This window comes from Mastomys coucha, unplaced genomic scaffold (assembly GCF_008632895.1).
Source record: "Mastomys coucha isolate ucsf_1 unplaced genomic scaffold, UCSF_Mcou_1 pScaffold12, whole genome shotgun sequence".
Taxonomy (NCBI): domain Eukaryota; kingdom Metazoa; phylum Chordata; class Mammalia; order Rodentia; family Muridae; genus Mastomys; species Mastomys coucha.
Window position 1 is genome coordinate 67,597,745 of NW_022196894.1, and position 26,458 is coordinate 67,624,202.

At 39.3% G+C, this 26,458-nt stretch overlaps 1 protein-coding gene across 1 annotated transcript in view; it reads left to right on the forward strand.

Moving 5' to 3' along the window:
- Positions 1-3,556: 3,556 nt before the first annotated feature.
- Positions 3,557-26,458, forward strand: part of Gbe1 (1,4-alpha-glucan branching enzyme 1) — a 258,423-nt gene continuing 235,521 nt past the window's right edge. The window contains exon 1 of the mRNA XM_031364235.1: positions 3,557-3,892. Within this exon, the coding sequence (XP_031220095.1) occupies positions 3,753-3,892 (140 nt within the window). The 5' untranslated portion in view covers positions 3,557-3,752. The remainder of the gene's footprint in view (positions 3,893-26,458) is intronic.

Genomic DNA, 26,458 nt, shown 5'->3' on the forward strand with positions numbered 1-26,458 from the left:
CATAAGGCAGAACTATCCATGCTGCTGTCTCCAAAGCAGCTTTATGTATTTACATAGTGTGTGTGTGTGTGTGTGTTTTTTTTTTTTTTTTTTTTTTTTTTTTTTTTTTAGGAAGTAATTGATACAAGTGTTGAGATCTTGTCATGCTGTATTGGACATGCCTCATTTTAGTATCCCCTTAGTTGTTAAATCCTAAGGCCAATTTGCCGTTTCTAGAAATGAATGGAACTTCAGAGATAAAGTTCACCCTTTGTGAAAATATTTTATTGTATAACGCTAGCCTTTGGGTGCCATACAGATTTGGAGAAGCATCTAGGAGGATAATAAAAGAAGGTGAAGAGTGCAAACAAGGGCAACTTGTGCAGGAGGAAAAAGATTCTCCCAGCCATAAAGTTACTAAATAAAATCAGAGTGCCAGAGATTGGCTATCTCTTGACCAGCTGTTGGCTAGAGACATCTCAGCATTGGCAAACCATAAGGGTCACTGCCACTGTTGTCGGCTGCATGTTGAAACTAGACAGGAAGTTCTTATTGCTGAAGACACCACATAGTTGTTGTATGACTTGGAGAAATCAGCCTGAGGCTAAGCTATAGTCCCTCCTACCCCCACTTATTCGTAGTGCCAAAAGGCAGGGGATAATTACTGGGGGAAAAACTGCCATCACTATTCTTAGCCTGGACCTTGCATGCTATGTGATCAGCATACAAGGTACACACACTGGTGGCATAATGGCAGGACTAATGGGTGCAAACCCCTGCTTTCCTATTGGACTTAAGGCTTACTTCCTAGGAAGGGCAATATAAGGAAGGGCAAAGCCAGCGGCTGAGCAGGTTCCAAGGGTTAGTTAGCTTGGGCAGTAACTGAAATGGTTTCTGTTCATCTACATCATCAAGTTTGTGGTACTCTACCACAGCGTCCCTGAGAAGCTTTAAAAAATCTAAATTACCTCTGCATTCCTTGGGCATTTTCATAAATTCCACATCTTCATTCCTTCATCCTCTCAATCTTAGTCTGTCATCTTCTCTCCTGGGTATCATTGTTGTCTCCTAGTTCTCCACTTTCTGTTCTTCTGAACCATTTGCCAGGGAGGCTATTTTATTTTTTTTTCATTTAAAATAGTTTACGTGTTTTTTTATTTGTTTTACATCTCAATATCAGCCCCCCTTCTCTCAGTTCCCCCTCATCCAGATCCTCCTCCCTTTCCTCCTCCCCTTCTCCTCTGAGAAGGTATCACGCTCCACACTGGCTCACCAAGTCACTGCATGATTAGGTGCATCCTCAGGGAGGGTATTTTAAATACAAATCAGACCCTCTGTGTTCTCTTCAAATCCTCCTAACTGTTGATCTGCAAGGTCAAACAGGTACCCACCACTTGCTCACTGCCTGGCACTCTCCTGCTTCTCTGGACACCATTGAGGCTACTTTCCTCTCTCTCCTTCCCTTTACTCCTTTCTGTCCTGAATACCTCAATTCCCCATTTCGGAAACACTTTGCCTAGACTGCTATTCCTCCCTGGCTGCGTGTTACTGCAGTGCAACCTAAATGTCAGCAGCAAATGCTATTCCTTGAACAACAGAACTGAAAGAGGTGCATTTGATCAATATTAATTCTGGTGCACCAGCTCCACCAGAAATGGACTTATGCAATACTTATGACAGTGGAACTTAAAATCCCATGTCGCTGTGCTATGTGGGTAAGAGGCTGGTGTATGAAACTTGAGGTAAACTAGGTACCAGATCTTATAAAGCTTGCCTTTTAAAGATTAACACAGAGCTTACATTGTGTTTACTGGAGCATAGAAGAGAATGGGCTGAAGTGGTATATTCAGAAAGAATTATGGACTTCTAAGACCAGCCCTCTTAATGATGGCTGGAAAGAAAGGAGCTAAGGAAGAGAATTCTCAAGCAATCTCAGTGCTCCGAGAATTCTGTCAGATGCTGGAGGGCCCATTACTCTACAGTAGAAGGAAACTGGATAATAAAGGAAGTGACTACAGATTGTATCAATGTTTTAAGGAAAGCCAAGTTTATATTTCATGCTAAGTGAAATGGCATGCCATTTAAATTGTTAATGACATTATTTGATGTAAACTGTAAAGTTTAGCTATTCTAATTATGCAAACCTGGCAGCATCAGTATCCCCTGAAAGTAGTTAAAAATATATTCTGATCCCAAACCCAGAATGCACATTTTCATCAGGATGCATAGGTAATTCATATCACCGTCACATTGGGAAACACTAGTACAGGGAGTAGGTAAAAAATGAGAAGATGTGGGTGATATCAGTTTGTATGAAAGCGATAAAAGCTGATTTTAGACAGTGTTTATTCAGGAAAACTTTAATTTTCTTTTCTCACCCCTCCTAATCAGTGCTTTGGTTTTATACTAACAAGTAAATGCTTACATTATGAAAAAGAGAGTTGGTTCAGGCCTCTTAGTCAGTTAGTGGGAATTTCAGTGTGAAGTGATGAAAATTTAGGCTTATGAAAGAAAAAAATGAAGTTACAGATTTGGATGTTTACTAGGTACTTTATTTCTGGGTTCAAGTCCTCCCCCCAATAGCATGGTCTTTGCTTTAGACCTTGATCTAAGACCTTTAGCTATTCACATTGAGGTTAATAGTCTTCATTTCTTAAATTCATCACAAAACCCTGTTTTAAGTGTTCATATACCTAGGCTGATCAATACTATTCCTTCTTCCTATACTCTACGATTTTACATTTCCAGATTTCAACTAAGAACATTATACTCAAGCCTGTCCAGTTTTGAAGTGCAAAGTAACTTGCAACCTCCTGAGTAGCAGGGTCCATTTCTCCTGGTGCCCAAATCTGTATTCTTTTTAAAAAATATTGTATGTATGTGCACCTGTGTACATACATACAAGGGCCAGGGGTGGACAATATATGAAAGTTGATTCCCTCCTTCCACAACGTGGGTTCTGGGGATATAATTCTGGCTCTAGGCCTTGTCAAGTGCTTTTTACCTAGTGAGCCTTTCTGGCATCAGGCCCCCATTCTGTGTTTTTAAAAAGGAACCACTGTACTGAAAGGACACAGGGTAGTTATACTTGGGAGGTTGGCCAGGAGAGTTTTGCTTCATCACTGTGATTAAGCGGGAGAGTGCAATGCAGGTTAATGATGTTCCCCCAGTCATGTTTCATCAAAGACAGTTTTGTTGGTGAAGAGTTTGTGGAAACACAAATGCCTGATTTCTTTATAGGGAACCAGGAAAGTTCTTGTTCTTGATGTGACTTCGGGAACCTGGCTATGCATGCATAACTATGCAAAATCTTTAAAGACTCTCTTGGTTAAACTTAGAGCAGTAGGGTTGTTAAATGACATTAAGATTTTAAATAGTTTCACGTTATCTACTTTTTAACTGTTGTCCTGGTGAATTTCCTACTTTTTGAAAATCATCGCCCCTAGGAAAAAAAACTCAGAAATGAGAGCAGGTGTTTAAGGAGAGGTGACCACCACGCAGGAAGGGGAAGGGGAAGGGGAAGGGAGAGGGAATGGTGAGACCCGCCTCCCGGTGACCAGCCAGCACCGTTCAGGGCTCCAGGGGCCGGCCCCAGGAGTGGGCGGGGGCCCGCGCTGAGGACGTGTGTCCCGGGCTCACCCTGGCCCGCTCCGCCGCTATAAAGGGCAAGTCCCCGGCGGCTCGCCTAGGCTCGCCCGGCTCCGCCCTGCCGCTTGCACTCCACTCGGGCCACTCGACCCTCTCGGGCCTCGGCTACTCGGGCTGCGGCGAAGATGGCGGCGCCGGCGGCTCCTGCGGCAGCGGACACGGGCTCCGAAGCTCTGGAGGCCGCTCTGGCCGACGTGCCGGAGCTGGCCCGACTCCTGGAGATTGACCCGTACCTGAAGCCCTACGCCGCGGACTTCCAGCGCAGGTACCAGGGGTCCCCTCCACCGCCCTCTGCCTGCGGCCGGCCTTCCAGCCTGCGCGCCTCCCTACTCCCCTCCGCGCGGCCCCGCCCCCTCGCGCGCCAATCATGCGGTGGGCGTGGCTCCGGCTTCCCGGAGTTCCTGCAGCCTGGAGTAAACTTCTAGCTGCACGTCCGCCCCGTGCGCTCAGTCCTCGGCCGTTCGCCCTCCCCTACGTGCTGGGACAGGCGTCACTGGAGCCACGCAGCCGCTTCCGGGACTCCCAGGCCACCCTCTGGCCCTGGGAGTTGTAGTGGACGTGACCCAAGGCGTGTGTGGTTGTACCTTTCCATCTTTGTAGTCTACTTCCGAGCAGCGTTTGTGCAGTTTTTCAGGCAGTCTTTTCAATACCTTGCACCCTAGTGTTTGCTCTTGTGAGTGCATTAATCTTCGTTTCACTTTAATCTTTGATTAGATCTCTTCTCGCTTAAGCCAACACAGAAGAGCTACCATTGAGGGTGTTTGACCTTACCTTCCAGGAGAGGAAACAGGGCATGGATAGCTTACTTGCAGACCCCAACTCAAAAGCTTTTAAGTTTTGCTCCTCTCCCACCTAGGCTTTCCACTTATTAGAATTTTATAGTTACAATGTGCTCAGGTTAAGATTGAAAATTAAAGTACCTTGAATATAAATTAGAGTAGTTATGAATCGATTTCAAGTATTTTGTTGCAGTCATATTTGTGATACTACAAAAATCAAAACTACCTTGGCAACAGACTATAGACTGTTTTTTAATCGTAGAAAACATCGAACTAATAAGTGGTATTGGTGATTATGAACATGGGTTGATGTGACTTGAAAACACAAAAACCCTTTAAGCTCACATTTTTGCTTTGTCATGTTATTAAACATACTCACTTAAGTGACTTTCTAGAAAACTGCCATTCTTGGAATTCTAAATGGTAGGCATTATAAACAGCTCATTCTAGAGTTTACATATTCTTAAAAAAGGAGGAGCCCTCCTCAAGCAACCCGCTGGCCTGATGCTCACTTGAAGCATGTAATAATGACCTTCCATTAAGTATTGGGGAGCAGTTTGGCAACATTTCTTTCTGAATATGCACGCGCACGCCCCGTGTCCCCTGAAATATTTTGTATGCGCTCCTTACAGTTAAAATACTTGATCAGATTTTGAAATAACTAATTTTTCGAACAAAAGCAAATATTTTATCTCCTTTTACTAATTTTGTATGAAACATATTTACATAGATCAAAATGAATACAATATAAAAAGGAATGTGGTAAAGACTTCCCTCTGTCCTTGTCTGCCTTATACCTTCATCTATTTTCACCATAGAATTTTTAATATAAAATCACTTTATTATAATGCCCACACAAACCGGGAGGTGATTAAAGTTAATGTCCAGCCTTTTTTGGAGGTGCTTATTTTTGTTATGAGTCTACTTGTGTGATTTGTAAAATGACCTGTAAGAAATTTCTAAAACAAGAGTTGTGGAAATATTTTGCCTGTGACCTGTTTCCAGTTTTCACTGGCCACAAGCAAACATCATTTATTTACTTCATTTTTTTGTGTGTACTTCATATTCAACTCCAGTGGGATTGAAGCAATTATAGTCATTTTTCATGGTTTGTCAAAATTAATGAGAGGAACAAAGGCCACAGTAAAGAAGTGAGGGGATCCAGTGTTCTTGGTGAAAAGTCTGGCCTAGCGGGTCCTTGTGTGCTTCTTTGTGACTTGGATTCGACTTATGTCCTTGGTTCTGGGTAATAGCTTTTATCCAGCACACACGTTCCATTTAGGCAGGTGAAACAGTAATTTGGCATTTGGCAGTGGTGATTTGTTAACTGGTGGAGAATAAAAACTTCTCATAGTGTCATCATGGTCATTGATTGATTGCTGTGGTTTGGATGTGGCCTTTGTAAATTTGAGGTGCTACAAGTATGCTGTCTAAAGAGCTGGGGCCTTTAAGACATGACTAGGCCAGAGAGTTCCTCCCTCACAAATGAGTTCAAACCCATAGACAGCTCTCTCAGAGCCTTGGTTAAGGAAGCATCCTTTGGCAACTCAGCTATGGAGTGTGAGTTACTTTGCATCATAAAAGTAAAAAGTAAGTACATTAGTGTGTGATCACTGTCTCATTGATTTGCTCCTATGGTGACTCTCCTACTTGGCTCTTTCTAATTTCCATAAAGCTGTTGATGTACTCCAGTCAGTTCTCATTAGTGATCACATTTGCTTGCTCACATCTTACATGGCCTTGTGAGTTGGCCGGGGGCTCTCCTCACAGCAGTCATTCACTGATGTAGGATTATGAAGGATTTGTTTTGAAATTTCCTTTTCAGTTCTTGGAGCCAGGAAAAGAGAAAATGAAGTTATGATTTTTTTTTTTATATTTTTTTTTTCTTAGAAGCAAGCACTTCCTGTTGAGCTGTTGGTCTAAGCAAGAGGTTCTCAACCTTATGGTTGTGACCTTCAGAAAACACCTACTTCCCATGGTCTTAGGAGACTACAGTCATAAGTTTATTTCCATTGCTACTTCATAACTGTAATTGTGTTACTGAGTGATGTCTTAGTTCCTAAGACACTAAGAACGACTGGTTTGGCTTATCTCCTTATCTAAACAGAGGGCTGACATTTTGAGCACTGCTCAGACACATGCAGCACTTAATCGCTAATGAGTATCATTTGTTTAAACTTTATATACTATTTAAGTGTATATTATGATAATTCATCTTCCAACCATCATCTTAGACAGGATACATATTTTTTTTTTCTGGCTTGCCTATGAAAATAGACATAGTGCATGCCGTGCTGAGATTAAACTTTCTATACTAAAACTGTTCTTTATTCCATTCTTATTATTTTTTATTTGTGTGTGTGTGTGTATGTGTGTGTATGTGGGATGTGTCTTTGTGAGTGAATGCCATGTGGGTGGGTATCTGTAGAGGCCAGATTTTTCAAAATGGAATTATAGACAGTTGTTTGTTTTCCTGTATCGGTGGGATGCTGGGAACCGAACTTGGATACCCTGCTGGAGCTAGCAAATGCTCTCATCCACTTAGCCATCTCTTTAGCTCCTATTAAAACTGTTCTTAAGAAGTTCATAAACATTGAGGAAGGGGAAACTGTAGTCACAATGTATTAAAAACAAAAAAATGAATAAAAAAGGAATTCATACACATCATCTTGATAATTTATTGTATATATTCCTTCTCATTAGCATTGTCTATTACTGACTCCCCATAGCCATGGTTTTGCTTTTCCTCCATTACTTTTGTAGGTTTTACTTCCGACCATATAGTAAAAGAGATCCCAGGCTGCTTCCCTAGTCTCCATGCCTTTATCTTCTTTTATATGCTGTTTCATTTCTGCATGATATTCTTTTCTTAGACATTTATATCTTGCTTGTAGTTTCTACCTCTTGAAGATACTAAAAATCTTTCTTCGTTTCAGATTTTGTGCTGGTCTACATTATTCTAACGGTCAAGGGCCTAGGAAGCCCAGCATACAGCGCACTCATGTGTTGGGGTGAATGGGGTCATGGGTATATTTACCATTTTTTAGAATGATTCTCTTATTCCTGGAATTCACCAAATAGACTAGACTGGCTAGTCAGGGAGTCCCTGGGATTTGTCTGTCTGTCTCCCCAGGCTAGCATAAGAAGTACATTGCTTACTATCTGGCTTTTTACCCATGGTATTGAACTTCAACCCTGTGATTACGAGGAAAGCACCCTAACAACTGAGCCATCCCTGATAAGTTCTCAAGTTCTCTTTTCCTTCATCTCTCAGTTTGGACAATTGTGTCACTTGACTCTTAGAATATGCACTAGTCTGCATGGCTATTGTTAACCTTCTTTCAAGCTGCTAGTACATCTAGACAGGTGTAAGAACAGCTTCAGAGCTCTCCTTTTTTCAGATGTTTGCCCTACTCCATCTGATCTACCCTCTTTGTTCCCAATATGATGAGTCAACGTTGAAATAGGAGTATGTGATTATTGTAGTGGTTTAAATGAGAATGCCTTCATAAGTGTCAGTATGCCACAGACCGGGGTTTCTTCAGGGAGCACTTGTTACGCTGGGTGAAGAAAGTTCTGGCCAGGTGAGCAAGGGATATTTCTCAAAAATGGCATCAGACTTTTACAGACATTGAAAAAGACAAATGAAAAATCTGGCAGCTCAGCAGTTGAGGTACATCTGAGGTCCCCTGAAACACACTGGGTCTAAAACAGCAACCATCTCCTCTGGACTGGTGCAGTACCCCCCAGGCTCCGAGCATGCTCGGGGCCATGTGGCCCAGCTGGAGTCCCTGGGGGCTGCGGGTGCGCCAGCCAGGAGGGTAGAGGTTCGAATCTCAAATCTCGAATCTTGAATCTTGAATCTCGAATCTAGAATCTAGAGTGCTGACTGCTGCACACTGTCTCTCACACACACACTCGGTTCAAGGTCCTGCCCATCTTTAGTAAAATGCCCACTATGCTAATCTTCTGGGCTAGTAGAGACTTGTCTCTTTCTTGCTAATTGCAAAGAGTGGTTCAGCTGTAGTCCATGACTGAGAATGAGGATTCTACTTGGCCTTGCCCTAGAATAAGTCTCCCATTCTGTAAGCTTCAATGTCCTACCCACAATGCCGAAGGCAATTAGTCTGGATGGGTAACATTCCAAGCCAGGGTTTGGCTAAGATGTTGGAACATTGGTAAAGGTCAGAGAGCAATGTCCAATTTTATCTAGCTAATAATAAATCATATCTTGGTGGGCACCTAGCATGCAAGTTCGCAAGGACATATCTGGGGCGAGGTGTTCTGTAAGGGATAGTAAAAGTTAAAATAATTGGAAGCAAGATATCTTTTTTTCCACTTATGTTTCTTTAACACTGAATGTTGAATATTTCCTTTTTTATAGTTACCTGTATATATAGAAGAATTTTGGGTGGGAGTTTAGGCAAGTCATTGGATAAAAAGAAAGATGTCTGGAACACAGATAAATTCTGTTCGTTATTGTAAGAGTGAGTCTTTTAGCTTAGTACAATGAAATTATTACGCAGATCTTTTCTTGTGTTCTTTGATAAAATAACAGACAATAAATTATATCAAGTAGACATTTAATACACTTATGGATACCATCTTGAAGGCGTGCCAACACATTCTGCTTTACTGAGTGGATGTGCTTTGCTCCATTTGATGGAGTCCGAGATCAGGCTGTGGTTTTACATGTGCTATGACTTCTGCTTCCTGCATTTTTCGCTTCTGTCTCATGATAAAGTCCTGTCCATGTGTTGGGATACAGCTTAGGATGTCTGATGTGCAGTCAGGGATCAAACCCACGGGTGTTTCTCATAGCACAAGAATTTTAAATGTGATTTACTGGTGTATTTTTTCCCCTCACCCCTAGCCACTCTGTGGATTCTGAAGAATATCAAATGTCCATGGTTTTAGAAGGCGGGGAGAAACCAGAGTTCTGAGATGCAGCTGACCCGCTTTCCTGTACTGGGACACTCATTTGCAACAGAGATCTGTCCTAATTCCAGAGTCACTCTTGGATTATCGATAGCAGTGGCCAAGAGTCCCTGACCTCTTCTCATTTTCAAAGTGTCTTGAAGTGACATGATAGGACATTGTGTTTAGAACAGGCTCCTGTGCCAGCTGCACCACCTGGGAATAAATCTCTCTTTACATGATAACTTCTTGGTTTTCTTCCAGCTCTCACTACACTGGGCCCTAGGTATGTGATTACACAGTCCTTGTAAAGTGTAAGAGAGGGTTATTGCAATCGTGCTCTTATTTGGAAGCATAGAATAGGCTTCTTTTAACAGATATTAAATGGATAGAAACCTGTTTTATCTGAGGGAATTGGGACTACTGGGTACCCTTCACCTAAAGTTAGAATGTATGTGCTTGTGCACGAACACACACACATACACACACACACACACACACACACACACACACACACATACACACACACATACACAAACACACACAGAGAAATGTTTTCTTGTGGTGATATCTGCTTAGCAGTATTTGTTCACTGCAGTCTTGAATCCACAGTGCTTTTATGTTTAATTCATTTTGTGTTAGGGGTAATAGGAACCTGGAACCTCAACAAAAACAAAACATTAAACATGTGGTTTTATAATTTACATTTATTGATTTATTTAATAATTTCATTGTATATTCTCTGCTACTGTGTAGTTATGGCAACTAACTTGTAAAACTTGATTTTATTTTTGTTTGTGTGTGTGATTAATGGTTTCATCTAAACCTTATTTTTTTCCAAGGTAAAAAATTAATTAAAATACCTTGCTCTCCACCTCACTCTCTTCTACCCTCCCCTGTCCCTCACTCCCCCTTAAATTCGTGGCCTCTTATATTAAAATTATCCTTGTTTTATACACACACACACACACGTGAATAAATATATAAATACATCCCACGGAGTTCCTCAAGTGTAGCTTGCTTGTATATGTTTTTGGTATAAATTACTTGGTATTGGTTAACCAGTTAAGGGCTCATCTTTGGGAAGACTAGTTATTCCTTATTAGTCTCCAGTTGCCAGTAGCTCTTCATCTGTGATTGGAACACTAAAGTTTCCCTCATCCTGGTGCCATCCAATTAGTGCTGTTATATAGTTCAGGTCTGGTGTAGGTAGCTATACTGTTGAGTGCAGTTTCCTTGTGTAGTTAAAAGGTACACTCTTTCAGCAGGCTTCCTGGACCTTTTACTCTTAGACTGTTCCTACAATGTTCCCTTAGCTTTAAGTATAGGGTTTGTGCTACAGACATACCCAGTGGGGTTGGACACTCCCTGTTCAGTGGTTCAGCATTTTAGTGGTTGTGGCTATTTATGTACAAATAATGCAGATAATTTTGGCTCTAACCTTAGGTTCATTACATGCTGTGATGGCTTGTATATACTTGGGCCAGGGAGTGGTACTATTAGGAGGTGTGGCCTTGTTAGAGTAGGTCTGTCACTGTGGGTGTGGGTCCTAGCTGCCTGAAAGTCACTTTCTGCTAGCAGCCTTCAGATGAAGATGTACAACTCTCAACTTTGCTTGTACCATGCCTACCTGGATGCTGCCATGCTCCCACCTTGATGACACTGGACTGAATCTCTGAACCTGTAAGCCAGTCCCAACTAAATGTTGTTTTTAAAAGAGTTGTCTTGGTCATGGTGTCTGTTCACAGCAATTAAAACGTTAAGACACACGCTAAATATAAAAATATTGTGAAATAGGTGGATTACGAAGTTTAGGAATAAGACAAGAATTGCAGCTCTTATAATTGTCAAATAGATTTGAATCTACAGAAAGGTGCTTTCTGGAGTCTCTTGAGGACTACATTAATATACATGCAAAGATGCTTAATATGCCACAATTTGATGATATTAGGTAACTGCCCAGCTTAAATATTATTTTCACTGCATTTTATTTTGTTAACATTCTTTTGTGCAATTTTTTAAAAAAATCAAGCTCAGACCTTCAACTCACCACTACTCTTTGTTTTTCTACTTAACTTTGTAGTTCTTTCTGGAGGGACTCACTCTTTGTCCTGGAGAGGTGATTGGATGCATCAGGTGAGGCAGGTGGCAGTTTTAATCACAATGTAGTAGAGAAGGAAAAGAGCAAGTTTAAACTTTGATCCTTAATTTGGAGTGAAAATGAGGAGGTAATTGCCAGTTCACTGTAAGCTGAAGGCAACATGAGTCCAGGAACATAAGAAGCACAAAGCCGCTTTCACTGAAAGGTAAATGCTAGCCTGCAGAAAGCCAAATTCCCTGCTCTCTTGATCTCCTCTCCTGTCTCCTCTCCTCTTTCATCTGACTGGTAAGTGTTCATATTCTTGAGCATCAAACAGCTGCAGGGATTTTCTTCCCCCTGAACTTGGGATGCTTCAACGGACGATCACACCGAGTTTACTAATAGCCAGGATAACTTTGAAAATAAGACTGATGTGCAAGAAGGAATAAAGAAAGACAGTTGCTTAAATGTTCGAAAATGAAAGTGTGGTCTGAGCATGACTGTTTGTTAGTAAGAAAAAAATTAAATTTGGTTGCCCTGTCTTTTCTTTGTTTTTTGGTATTTGGTGATGTCTAGGTAGTTTTTTGATAAATCTGATTCTTTAACCTACAGGAAATAAAGGAATGCAATATTTATATGTATTTAGTGATGCCATTGAACAGTCAGCTACAATGAGATAAATCTCTGAGCAGATAGATTCTCTAGTACTGTAATCTAAAATTGAAGTTTCTAAGTTTATATTTTGCATGAGTATAGTTGGAGTTTCCAAAATATTCAGCAACTATTTGCTTTACCAATGCTATATATTACTAAATATTATTAAATTAATTTTCTTAAGTAAGCTCCAATCCACCAGTTACATTTAGATGTGAGTACCTTCACAGTGTCGTCAGGCACACTGTTAAAGAAATGTGGGAATATCGTGTGGGAATTATACACTTAGTTCCACTTAGTAGAAAAGCCAGTGTTATAGCAGCAGAGGGTTAAATTTCTCCCTGAAATTAAAGGTGGAAAAGTTCTGGTTTCCACAGGGATCAGTTTATAGCATTCTGCTCCTTGGCATTTAACTTTAGGATTTGATTTCTATCCTCATAAAATTAACGGGCAAATCCACACCCATGGTCTTACTGTGTAGATGTGTAGATTTACTGTGTTTATTTAGTCAGACATAGGCTAGATATCTTGATCTTTTCCAGTACTAGTTGCCAATCAAGAGGGTGCTGTGGTCATCTTGACCTGGAAGTGAGCCAGAGTCATCAAGGCTTTAAGTTGCATGGCTTCTTCCCAAGAGATGCCCCCTTTCTAACTCATATCCCTTTCAAGGGCTCTTTCCCTTTTCCAAAGAGGAGGCATCAGGCTAAAGCAGAAGAGACCTAGCGCAGAGAGCAAGGTACAGCCCATCATCTCCTTGGATACTCGGGAGCAACATCCAGCCCCCTGCAACTCTTTGCCCCACCCCACCCCTTCTCAAGAGAAGGCCGTAGCCATATACTTTAATGTCAACCCTCTGGCTCACCGCTATGAGACCTGATCTGTGTTTATCTTAGATTCCTTTCTTGGAGAACTATAGAGACATTTGGCTGCCTGGCTTCAACAATGTTGAACTCATTTGTTGGCTTAATTGACATCATGTCTTAGGGAGTTCCGTTGTCTCCCCTTTCAAATTTCATAGACAGTATAGTCTTCAAAAATATGAAAACATTTAAAAATTGCTTCACTCATTATTAATTAGTAGGTGGCTTATCTTTCAGTTATGTGGAAAACAATATTTGTGAGAGAAAAAGAATAGATTTAAGAAGTCAGTTAATTTATGCTCTGTTTTTTTATTGTGTGTTTGTATGTGACATATACGTGTGAGTGCACACATTCACATTTGTGTGTAAGTAGGGGTATAAATATGCCACACTGTACACGTGGAGGTCAGAGGACACCTTGCTTTTGAATTAGAATCTTTTTGTTGTTGGCTACTGCATAGGCTACATGATTTGGCCTCTTAAACTCCTGGGAATCCTCCTGAGTCAGCTTCTAATCAGCACAGAAGCTCCGAGATAACAGGCACCTGTGCTTCTGTGACTGGCTTTATGTAGGCCTTTCGAGGACCTTAGACCGAGGTCCTCATGTTTGAAGATGAGCACTGTACCCATTGGGTGATCTCAGCTTCTGGGCTCAATCTTCAAGCAAAGATTTGCTATCTAACCACGGATAATACAGCCTTAGGAGACTTTGCTGGTCTGTCATTCTGTTTTGCTTTTATAGAGCTTTTCAGGTGTAATTAGTATTGTCTTTTCAGAACGTACTTTTCAAATAGATGTAGGCTTACGTTATCATAGGCAAGCACAGTGATCTCATCTTTGATGACAGGAATAAAGGATATTTGTGCCAGAATGACATTCCCTTTTGGTGTCAGAGGAGTAGGGATTTCTGGAGTCATGCTAGTGTTTCTTTTCCTGAGAGATTGGGGTCTATTTTCCATTATCCTTCTATATTGTTAGAAACTATAGATTAATTAGTCACTAATACCTGAGATGCCATTGCTTTAATTAATTAGTTTTTGCAATTCTTTCCTCAGATAGACTATTATTCCAGATTCAGAAGGTTCACAAATGAGTTTATGGCTGACATTTCTGTAGCCCCTTTCCCCAGCCATTGTTATTCCCTAGCAAGAACAAACCAGTTCCCTACTTTTGATTCCTCTGCTCCTTCTGTTCTTTTGTGTTCCTGGTACCTGTGAGAGCTGTGTATCCTCTGGATCATTTTAGATGGCAGGCCTGGTTTTGGTTTTGAAGCTGTATTACCCAGCTTCAAATTGCTAGAAATGTAGCAATTGGAGGCCTCTTTTTGCTTTACTTCCTTCTTGTGGCTTTCAGGAAAAGCTATCCACCATTCCTGCTGTATGGAGCAAATTGCTGGACAACACATCTCAGAAGTAGAAAGACATGATTAGAAATAACTGTTATCAAAACATAGTATTGAGTGTATAGCAGGTTAGCAGGGCTTTTAAACTCTTAGGACATTTAATGAAAGAATGCAAATTGTATTTAAACCATTGCATTTTGAAGCAAATAAAGACTCACAGGAAGTTTCAGAAATAGCACAAAGGAGACTCCTGTATCCTTCACCAGGCTTGCCCCCGTGCTATTCTGTTGAATAATTCTAGTGTGGTACCAACAGCAGGAAGTTGAGGTTGGTGCAATCCACAGACCTTCTTCATGTTTCTTCAGTTTTACAAATGCTTATTCTTGTGTGAGTCTACTTCTTCATGGTTTTATCGATATATATATTAATGAAAGTGGCACTGCAGTGGAGATATTGCTCTGTGACCACAAAGAAATCCCTCATGCATAAAATTCACATTACTACTGTCCCACCATTCCTAAATTTGACAACCACTGACCTAGTTTCTAGCTCCATAACTTTTTTCATTTTGAGAATGCTATATATATTATATTATATGCAATCTTTTGAGACTGACATTTCCTCCTCTCCTCAGCATAGTACCTTTGAGGTACAGCCTAATTGCATGTAACAATGGTTTGTTTCTTCTTGTTACTCAGTACTATTTCATTGTGTGGCTGTACCATCAGGCCCAGTTTGTTTATTGCTTACCTGTTGAAGGTCACTTGATCATTTGGATTATTTCCAAGCTTTCAAACTATTTCAAACTAAAATGCTGTGAACCTTCATGTACAGACTTTATTTGTCTGAGATGAATCCAGACTGGTTATGTGGTAAGCATTTGTTTATATGCTTAGTAGCATAAGAAGTTGTCAAATCACTTTCCAGAGTTTCTGTTTTTCTGTTTTATAATCTATGAGCAGCCCAGTTTGTTTGCATCCTTTTCAGGATTGACACTATATTTTATTAGCCCCCACATTAGTTATGTAGTATTTATATGTATTCATAGTTCTAATTGTCATTTTTCTCATAGCTCATTAAAATTATTATTGAGTTATTTACTATCTGTATGTTTGCTGAAATGACTGTTTATGTATTTTGTTTAATTTTTAAACTACATTAATATTTCTTCCTTTAAACAAGTCTTTTAAATTGAGAATTCTTTATATATTCCATATTATAATTAAGAAATATTTTTCTCTCAGCCTGTAGCTTGTGGTTTCACATAGGAAAACGACAACAAAATTTTCATTTTGAAGTACAATTTCTTGAGCTCTTTTATTTTTTTTTATGAGTTATATCTGTTTTTGTTGTTATGAAAATACTTTTTAGGTTTAAAGATCTAAAGTTATTTTTCTAATGGTACTGTTGTTTTACATACTGCATTTAAGTTTGTTTTTCAGTTTGAGTTATTGTTTGGTATAAGGGTTGGGTTAAGCTTATTTTATTGGCTATGAATCTTGAATTCTCATTTTAGGTTATAACATGCTGGTCTTTACTCAACTCTAACCAGAAATATATTTCCCAGAAATTTTGTTCCAGGCATTCTAGTTGTGGTCTATTCATTAATTTGTTTTAGAAACCTGTTCCCTCCGTTCTCTTTGTCTAAGGCATTTTTCTACAGGACATAACAAGTGCAAGAGGAACAGTCTCCCTGCCTGAAATATATAAGAAATTATAATTGTAATATATATTATGGTTTACTTATAGTGTGGGGATGAAACAGTCTATCAACTTCAATATTTGTAATGACATCTTAAAATTTTTTTGCTTAGTAAGTTAACATAGCGAAAAACTTTAGGATGCAGGGGAAAATCTGAGAAATAGATAATTTAATCTCCAAGGTACTTTTATTGTTTGTTTTTATTGTTTTTGTTTTCTATCATTTCAGAAGTTATTCATTTATATTCTAGTTGTTGAAAATCTGTGTAGACTTCAATTTCTTTTAGACTTCAATTTGTAATCTTATTTTGTTTTAAAATATTATTAGATTTTAAGTGATATGCTTAGAATGGTTTTATTTGACTCTATTATGCACTCATTGCATAAATCTTATGAGAAATACATATTTTTAAAATTATTTACCAAGTTTATTTTTGTTTGCTAGATCTTAATGACAGATTAATCTTTTACATATTTTTTCTGATGTTTGTAACTGTAGGAGTGAATTTGTTAATTCTTAACTAATGTAATATCAATATTTTCCAAAATTAGCTTCTTTTTATGTAACTGAAATTGGCCTTTGGTTTATTTCAGTCTTAATATTTACTTTGATGTTTATCAGGGTTGATTGTTCTAGAAACACTGCTAGCAATTGGAGCACATCAGTTTCCAAAGAACTTGGTTTGATGTTGAAATATAACTGTTGTTAATACATTTATTTGACCAAGGTTGCAAAAATTTATGTACTTTGCGTATGGTGGAGAAGTGTGACTTCTGAGAAGTTCTACAATTATAACTCACTATAATGTAGATAGGCAGTCCATATATTAACTCAACTAACTAAACTACTAGATTTTTTCGAAAGGCATAATGGTTTTTAAAACCCCTGACTAAAGGGAAAGGGGATTCTATCATTGGCATGATCCAGGTTGCTTTTTCTTGTCTCCCACTTTGGCTTTCCTGGTTGCACTTGGAGTTTTAGGGTGACATATAAAAGGTGACTTGCACAGAAGATATATTCCCCAGAAATTTTGTTCCAGGCATTCTAGTTGTGGTCTGTTCATTAATTTGGTTTAGAAACCTGTCCCCTCCGTTCTTTTTGTCTCAGGAATTTTTCTACAGGACGTAACAAGTGCAAGAGGCACGGTCTCCCTGCCTGACAGCAGCTCAATTAGAGAAGAGAACTTAGGCAGTAGAATACACCCAGTGTAATCCTGACGGAAGCATAGTCATCCTGTTAAAGAAGGGGACATATACCGCCAAGAACTGAACTTTACATTCTTAACATTATTTTTTCTCTAAAACGAAGGACAAATCTTTCAGGATATGGACAATTCGATGAGCCTTGAGATTCAAAGCACTAGATACGTCATTAATTTTCATTAAAATAATTAGCCAAGGTATCATGTGACCTTATACAGGATTTTGTTATTTAATTTGAAAGATTCCTTGCCAAAAAGAAAAAAGAAAAAGGGATACAGCTGCAAAATGTGCTTGTCTAAGAATTGCCACATTGTGTAAGCACTGAAGCTTGTAAAATACATTGTAAATCATATCTGATGACAAACCAGCATGCTTCTAGCAGACAAGCACATTTTGGAAATAAGAGTGGACTATTTTTAGAGGCAGTGAGCAATTCTTAAGTAAGCTGAGGTACTCCTGCGGTGAATGAGTCAGGGGGATGTTAAGCCTAGTGTCAGTTTGCTAGGTGGATTCCAGGGACACAAACAAGTGTCCACTGCTTTATCCCTAGCTTCCCTTAGGTTGCTTGCCTACCCCAGCCTTGTCTAATAGTAATATAATATGAACCATGCATATAATTTAGAATATTCTAGTAGTCACATGCAAAGACAAAATAGATGAAGTCATTTAAGTGTCTATTATTTAATTCACTGGATTCAAAATGTCACTCCAACACGTAACTAAAAAAAAAAAAAATTCCGGTCTTATACTTCACATTTTACAAATTAGGTCTTCAAAAACTGTTTGTTTTCACCTTAAAGCCCATTTGGGCTCTGTAGCAGTGTGTTGCTAGTGACTACTGTGTTGTTCCACAGGGAAGGTTTAGATTATGTGTTAGAAGTAGGAGCTTTTAGAGAGAGTTAGCATGACCCCCACAAGGAGAATAAAGATGAAGATTAAGTAAGTAGCAAAATTCAGTCGGCTTTGTGTTTGCAATAGTGGTAATTAGACCCACAGAGATTACAGTTTTACCTAAGAGACTCCCCAGTTATTGAACCCTGGTTTTTTTAGTACTCAAAGAACTTAGGAATGGTATCATAAATATGAACAGAGAACCATTCCGTGCAATTAACTTGAGGTAAGTAAGTTGTGATGTTTCCCCTCCATCCTTTGAGCCAACTAATCTGCACTGACTCTTAATTAATTAAGGTGATTTTTATGTCAGGTTCTTTTCATGTTAAATGCATTACATCTATCCCATAAAGCAAAATCACAAATAATATAATACAAAAATATGGGCTGGAGTAAATCGGATAAAGATTTACTTCTTGAAGGGACTGAGAATGCCCCCCAGCTGTTGAATTGAAGACCTTTCTGGATGTGCCAGCTTCACTTAGACTTAGCCCAAATAACAGCTGTTCATAATTCTGCCATCCCAAGAATTTTGCTTCAGAGCAGTGGTGACTCATTATGACTTGCGTTATTCCAGAGCAGATCTGTTTAACAGAGAGGAAGATTGAAAAGATTGTTTCCCTGTCTCTATTAAAGTAGTGACCAGGTTGTAGTAGGTTTATGCATGCTGGACACGTGGGTGTCATGTATTGTAGGACCTTTTCTTCATGACGTGTTTGTTTCATATAGATCAAAAATGTATCAGTGTTCGTACTTGTAGTTAGTGGGCACCTATTCTGAATACCTGATTGTTCACCTTTTGATGATACGGGAAACACTGCTGTTTATGGGTATTTGACCTGTAGCTGTCAGTCAGGCTCTTCCTGTAAGGCTGCTTTTTTACTCTCTTCAATGTTATGTTTGCCTTAGTCCAGCCTGGAAGTACGTGCTGACTCACCTAGCATCCAGGGATGTTGCACGCATGTCTTGAATTGAAGAGTAGAAGAATATGGTTAGGGAACACATTATTGTCTTTTGGTGTTTTCTTTGGAACTTAGAATCGAGGTTTAGACTCTAGGGGTGTTTTGCAAATATCCATTGACTAGGGGTCTGGTCCAGCTTGTTCTGTAATATTAAAAACCTAGAAATATTTATTACTGTAGTTGTTTGGGTGTCCCTAGGAACATTTGAGAATAGTTCTTCAATCATGTTCTGTCCTGTGGTGGGCAACACTGTGCACACACAGCTTAACCTTTCTCCTGTCTAATACAACTGCGGAGAAGATCGTAATTTCTGCATTGTGCTTTATCGGGTTGCTGTTCCCAATGCAGTTAGTGTAATTTTTCATTTCCTGCAGTCCTCGGGCAATTCTGTTTAACATGCTTTCTATTTCGGAACATTCTTCTATTTAAAAAACTTTTTTTTCCCCCTCTTGCCTCGGGGCCAACATGGTTTTCTAGCTAGGCCAGTGATTTCTGCCCTTGCTGGCTTTACTCACCATCACTGTTAACATTCTAAGTAGATCTACTTTGGATGCCTTTGCTGATTGTTTTATGACAAAGTGGATGCTGGGATGCTGCTGCTGCTGCTGCTGATCAGCTGACATTCCCTATGGTTGGCAGCAATGTTATTTATTACTAAAGGGAAGAGATGTTTAAGTGTTATTTTTATTCTTGTGGTGGTATATGCTGTGCTTGTTTTAGTTAATATGTGGAATTTGGACTTTCTATTTATTGAAAAATAGAATTTTCCAAAACTACACTAGCTACGTTAGAAAAGAAAACTGATTCATGAATAGCATCCACAACCAAGTCTTTGTTCTTACTCAGTAAGCCCTGTGTCAGTGTTAAGGGAGATGTTGAAGCAGCTGTTAACGTAATCAAGAGATTTTAGGAAATGCATATGTAGACAACTGAGGTTATACTAAAATCAGAACTCTTAGTATGTTATAAATACACGATTGTGCTTTTCTTAACTGTGTATTGTCTGAATAGCTTTGATATCATGCTTTCTTGGTTTGAATTTGTGTTCTTATTCACTGTACTTATTTCTGTGTATAGACATGGGAGGAAAAGGGATTTTTCTTCTTTTAGGATAGTGATCCTAGTGTTAAGAAGGAGCAAGGAAGAACACTTCCCTTGTTGATATAGCTTGCTTTGAAATTTCATGGCTGCTCCTCTCAGCTTTCATCTGGGTTGACTTGTGGGAATATTGTCATTGATCTACCTCAGAGGGAATATACAGCTTGTTTTGTCCCGTGGAGTCCACTGGACATACCAACCACACTCCAGGGCAGGCCCCATGCCTAGGTGTACTTGGCCAATACAAAACAGCTTCCATTTCTTTTGGTAACCTTTTATTTAGTATTGATATTTTTGCATTATTATTATTTTTATTGATTTTTTTTCTTTTGAGAGAGTTGGAGAGAAAGAACACAGAGTTTGTAAGTGTGTGGGTAGGAAGATGGGGAGGATCTCAGAAGAGTTACTGAAAGGGAAAAATATGATAAATATATTATGATTCAGGAAGGGAAATAATATGATAAATATATTATATTATATAGAAGGGGAAAGAAAATAATATATTTAATTATGTGGGAGGGGAAGAGTATGATATATTGTATGAAAAATTTTAAAAATACAAACTAAATTAAAAAGCAATCTATACTTTATTATTTTTCTTAAAGATATGTGTCACTATGTAGCCCTGGGTATCCTGGAACTCATTTTGTAGACTAGGCTGGACCCAAACTTACAGCTCTGCCTCTGCCTCTTGGAGTACCTGGGTTCAAGGTGTATGCAACTATGTTTTGTTTAAATTTACACTTTTAAATGTGGCTAGTAAATATTTCTCAAGCTTTTAGTGCTTCTAATTATTATTTATTATTAACCACTTCAGAAGTAATGGGAAACTTTTGACCTAAATTCAAAGACAATATTAAAATTTGAAACAATTAATATTTTATAATCTCAAGGAGATGTTTGTAGAAAGATGTTATTGGTAATTGCCATCCCCTGGTATTGTGGATTTATCTTCACTTTTTTTTTTCAAAAATTTAAGTGTAATTATTGAACTGTGAAATAGTATATATCTGAGTAAACAGAAACCAGGTTTGGGGTTATGTGACCTATGTTTGTCTGTCTCTTTCTCGCTCTCTCTTTGGTAAATAATTTGTGCCTTGACCTTTCTCTAGTAACTAAGCCCAGCCACTTGACTACCTTATAGTATTCTGGTATTCTTTAATAATAGTTATGATGGATTTTCTATTTTGATAAACCAAAGTTTTATGTTATAAACAAATTGTGTGTGTATGTGTGTATTGAGTTTTATGATACTTTTAAGCAACTTATAAGTTTGTTGTAATTTCCTCGTGTATTTTGAAGACTGGTGATCACTTGAAGGAATAATCACCTTTAGTATTAAAGGCTATGTAACAGAAATTACGGAATAGGGTTATTTGGGGACAGTGAATTTGAGTACTGTGAAAGGCTAAAAGCCCAGTGGTATAAATCTCTCAAATGTAGTCACTTTCAGAATGGAAAGACCAGGACTAAGGTATATTTTTATGTTGCTGGGCAACAGGGCTGAGCAGTACTTATATTATAAGAAGATATACTTCATCCATTGGGAAGCTGGGGGAGGAATAATGAGGCTATTCGTTTCTTTAAGTGGAAGAAATTACAAGGAAATTCCTTTGAAGAAGGGGAACGGATGTGATGTTTAATTAAGAACTAACGAAAAAGAGAAAGATATTTTAAGAGGATGTTAGGTTTTCTTACATAATGTGATAATAAATACAAGGCTGTCTACACTGAGCAGACACAAGTGGGAGTCACGTGAACAATTAGTCATTTCAATAATGTTAGGGATAAGCCTGTTTTTAAGTTTCTTCTAATGGAGTCATCAGAAATGACTAGGGCAAAGCCATGATTAGATTTCAATGGGATCTTTCTGGTGTTTCTGTACCATGAGATGTCAGGATTGGTGTAGGCTATGGAATGTATTAGCTGGGCTAATAATTTCTTTCCATCCCTACAGTGTAGTTTCTGTATAACAGTGTAGAAGCTAACAGGTAATTTCAGAGCCAAATATATACCATTGTATCTTACCAGTCATTTCGTGCTAACTAGCTGGGTGTCTGGGCCTTCTCTCCTGTTGACTTTCTTCTGGTTCCATTTCTGTCCTTTGACCTTTATGGTTGGTTTTTCTGCTAGCTAACCAATGGGAGATTAAGGAGATTATAACTGGAAATGACTTACTAGATGTGTATTTGAGTACAGTCCTAGGTCAGCCTTTTCAGAAGCTATGGGAGCCCCAACTGTGAGTGGAAGCTCATCTGCTTTCCACCCATTTGGACAAGAAAATCAAAACCAAACAAAACAATGAAAACAAAGAAAAAACCCAGAGTAACCAATCATGCCCTGTTTGCTTGCATGTTACTTTTAAATTCCTGTTTGTGTTTTATTTTTTGTTTTGTTTTTGTTTTTGATTTTCCTTTTCTGTAAATGCACTAGGCAGAAGGAAACTGAAATTGAGAGGAATTGCTGTAATAAACAGACAAAGCCTCCTCATCAGGGCTGACCTCAGACTGGGACTTGTAAGGCACTGATGCCGTGATAAGACTCTGTCTATTCTAACAGTCTACTTCCCAGTAGTCACTGAGTCACGCTCTGCTCATGGCTTCCAAAGCCAGAGACCGTGCCTGTGAACTTCATTCTTAGTAGTTTGTGACACTGCTAGACCTATTCAAGTTGTAAAGGCAAAACTGCATCTAGGTGAGTATATGGACTACTCACATTTCTCCTGAGATTATCCATTTCTTTGCTAGCCAGGGTAGGGTGGGCCTTCGTTACAACACATTTATCTATGCTTTTGTGAATATGTGCATGTGCATGTGCGTGTGTGTGTGTGTGTGTGTGTGTGTGTGTGTGTGTGTGTGTGTGTGTATGTGTGTGTGTAGACCAGATGTTGATATCTGGTATCGTCTTCTGTTGTTTTCTACCTTATTTGTTAAGAAAGAGTCTCTCAGTAAATCTGTGAATCAGCATATCAGCTAGTCTGGCTGACCAGCAAGCTTGTGGGATCTGCCTGTCTCTGTCTGGAAGAGCCTGCCTTGCTCAGCTTTTACATGAGTGCTGGGCATCCAAACTCAGTCATGTTTGGGCAGCAAGCAACTTACTCACTGAGCTATCTCCTCACCCCATAATTTTGCTCTTGTGTTTTCTTTAATAAAACCCTGGTGTGGTAGGCCCATTTGTAATTCCAACACATGACAGGTCATGGTGGCTTGGATATACTTGCCCCATGGAGGGCCCTCTTAAGAGGTGTGGCTTTGATGGAGGAAGTGTATCACTGTGAGGATGGGCTCTGAGACCTTCTTAGCTGCCTGAGGACAGTCTTCACTTGTGTGCCTTTGGATCAAGATGTAGAACTTTTGGCTCCTACTGCCCCACATTTGCCTGGATGCTGCCATGCTCCCTTGATGATAATGGACTGAACATCTGAACCTCTAAGGCAGCCCTAATTAAAAGCTGTCCTTTACGGAGGAACCGCCAAACTGACTTCCAGAGTACTACCAGAGGACCCAGCTATACCACTCCTGGGCATATACCCAGAAGATGCTCCAACAGGTAATAAGGACACATGCTCCACCATGTTCATAGCAGCCTTATTTATAATAGCCAGAAACTGGGAAACAACCGAGATGTCCCTCAACAGAGGAATGGATACAGAAAATGTGGTACATTGACACAATGGAGTACTATTCAGCTATTAAAAACAATGAATTTATGAAATTCTTAGGGAAATGGATGGATCTGGAGCATATCATCCTGAGTGAGGTAACCCAGTCACAAAAGAACACACACGGTATGCCCTCTCTGATAAGTGGATATTAGCCCAGAAGATCAGAATACACGAAGTACAATCCACAAGCCACAAGAAACTCAAGAAGAAGGAAGACCAAAGTATGGATACATCATTCCTTCTTAGAAGGGGGAACAAAATACCCATGGAAGGAGTTGCAGAGACTAACTATGTAGCAGAGTCTGAAGGAAGGACAATCCAGCCTGATATAGCTGTCTCCTAAGAGGCTCTGACAGTACCTGACTAATACAGAAGTAGAGGCTCACAGCTATCCGTTAGACTGAGTACGGGGTCCCCAATGAAGGAGTTAGAGAAAGGACGGAAGGAGCTGAAGGGGGTTTGCAGCCCCTTAGGACAAACAACAATATGAACTAACTAGTACCCTCAGAGCTCCCAGGGACTAAACCACCAACCAAAGAGTACACATGGTTAGACTCATGGCTCCAGCAGCATGTGTATAGTAAAGGATGGCCAAGTTGGTCATCAGTGGCAGGAGAAGCCCTTGGCCCTGTGAAGGTCCTGTGCCCCAGTTGTAGGGGAATGCCAGGGCCAGTAAGCAGGAGAGGGTGGGGTGGCGAGCAGGGGGAGGGGAGAGGGAAGAGGGCTTTGTTCTTGTCTTTTTTTTTTTTTTTGTTTTGTTTTGTTTTGAAGGGAATATCGTATGACATGTAAATAAAGAAAATATCAAAAAAAAAAAAGTTGTCTTTTATAAGTTGCCTTGGTCATGATTTCTCTTCATAGCAATGGAAACCCTAACTACCACAGAGACAGCTGCAGATTCATGGTTTTGAGGCCAGAGTGGTCTATATAGTTAGACTATCAGCAAAGAAACAAAACAAAGCAAAATCTCACAAACAAACAAACTTCAATACTATGTTTTTGAAAATGAAATCCTTAAAACTTATCAGATAACATTAATTTTTTACCTTTAAAACTAAGGAGAGCTTGCTTTTGCTTTGAGTGGCTATCAAAGATGGAAGGGTTTCTATAGAAGGATAACTCATTCCACTTATCTTCATGATGTGCTGAAAATAAAACAGTCCATCTTCAGATAGAGTCTAGTGATCACATCATCTTTCCTCCAGCATTGCCCTGTTTGCTTCTATGTCTCCGCGTTTGTATTTTGATTGTGGAATATAGCTACCAAGTCCCTGTTTCAGCTCCAGTAAATCATGGTTTTGTATATCAGCTAGAAGATTATTTTACACTTGATTATGATGGTTGGTCTTCATTGTTGAACCAAGTGGATTGATACTGGAAATTGATACAAACAACTTATCTATGAGTTTGTCTGTTTGGACATTGCCAGCATACGTTAATTGAGGGGGGGAGTCTGACCCTGAATGCAGGGAGCATCATCCAGTGGGCTGGGAATTTGGATGAAGTTAAGAGGGAATGTGGAAGAAAGCATTGACTTTTTTTTTTTTTTTTTTTTTGGCTCCCTGGTTTGTTACTTGTTTACCATACTCAGGGTTCAGGGCCCAGAAACAGAAGTCAGGCACCCAGGTAGCTGTAGGCTGACACATGGAAAATGTGAGGTAAATGAAATCCTTTCTGCCGTAAGTTGTTTAGATCAGTTGTTTTCACAGTGGTGAAAAGTCTAACTATCGTGCTTATGATTCTTGAACTGTGTGAAATTACACAACATCTAATATTTAAATGTCCACAAATCCAGAGAAGGATATCTGGAGAAAATTAATCAAGAAAAAAAATAATATTCTGGGGAAGTGGTTTCTGCAAAAGGGGTCAAAGGCACAGACGGCGGCTCATATCTTTTATACCTCAGAAGCTGAGGCAAATGATTAATGAAAGTTTTAGGTTAGCTTGGGCTATACAATGAGAGACCTTATCAAAAAAATAGTTTTGTATTAAGTGAAAAAAGTACCAAAAAGTGTACTTAATGATTAAACCGTGGAGCTGGACTTTGGGACAAGGTTTGAATTTTGGCTTTGCCTTAGGAATGTTTTGTTTCTAAAAGCTACAGTTTTTCATATCTGACAAAGGTACAAAATGTCAGTTCTGAAAACTAACTTTAGTGAAGTATGTATTTAAGCCATTTATCATGTTTCCTGGCAGGCACTAAACACTGCAATGAGGAATATACATTGTTGATTTTATTGCTTTTAAATTTTCTTGATGCTGAGACAAACTTAAAATATGAATTATATAAAATGGAAAGATATACATGAAATAAAATACTATAATATAATATACAGTATACTTGAGATAAATTGAGATACAAATATCTGAGTGTTCTTTATCGAGTCTGGGTTTAATGTATTTGAACATGCTGACATGGCCTATATCATTTGCTTAATTACTTGAGACTTGGTTCCACAATGCCATCATTAAGACTCCTAAGCATCTCTAGCTATGAAGGAAGGAAGGAGACATGGGTAGACTGGTAGCATGTCTTGCACGGGTCTGGGCTCTTTTCTACCTCACACCAATCCTTGTGAGCTACTGGAAGACCCGTCCTTGATTATGAATTGAGGAATATGTTGGTGAGAGGGAGACAGACCTTGGTGGCAGCTGTAGTCTCAGGAATGTCAATGGGATA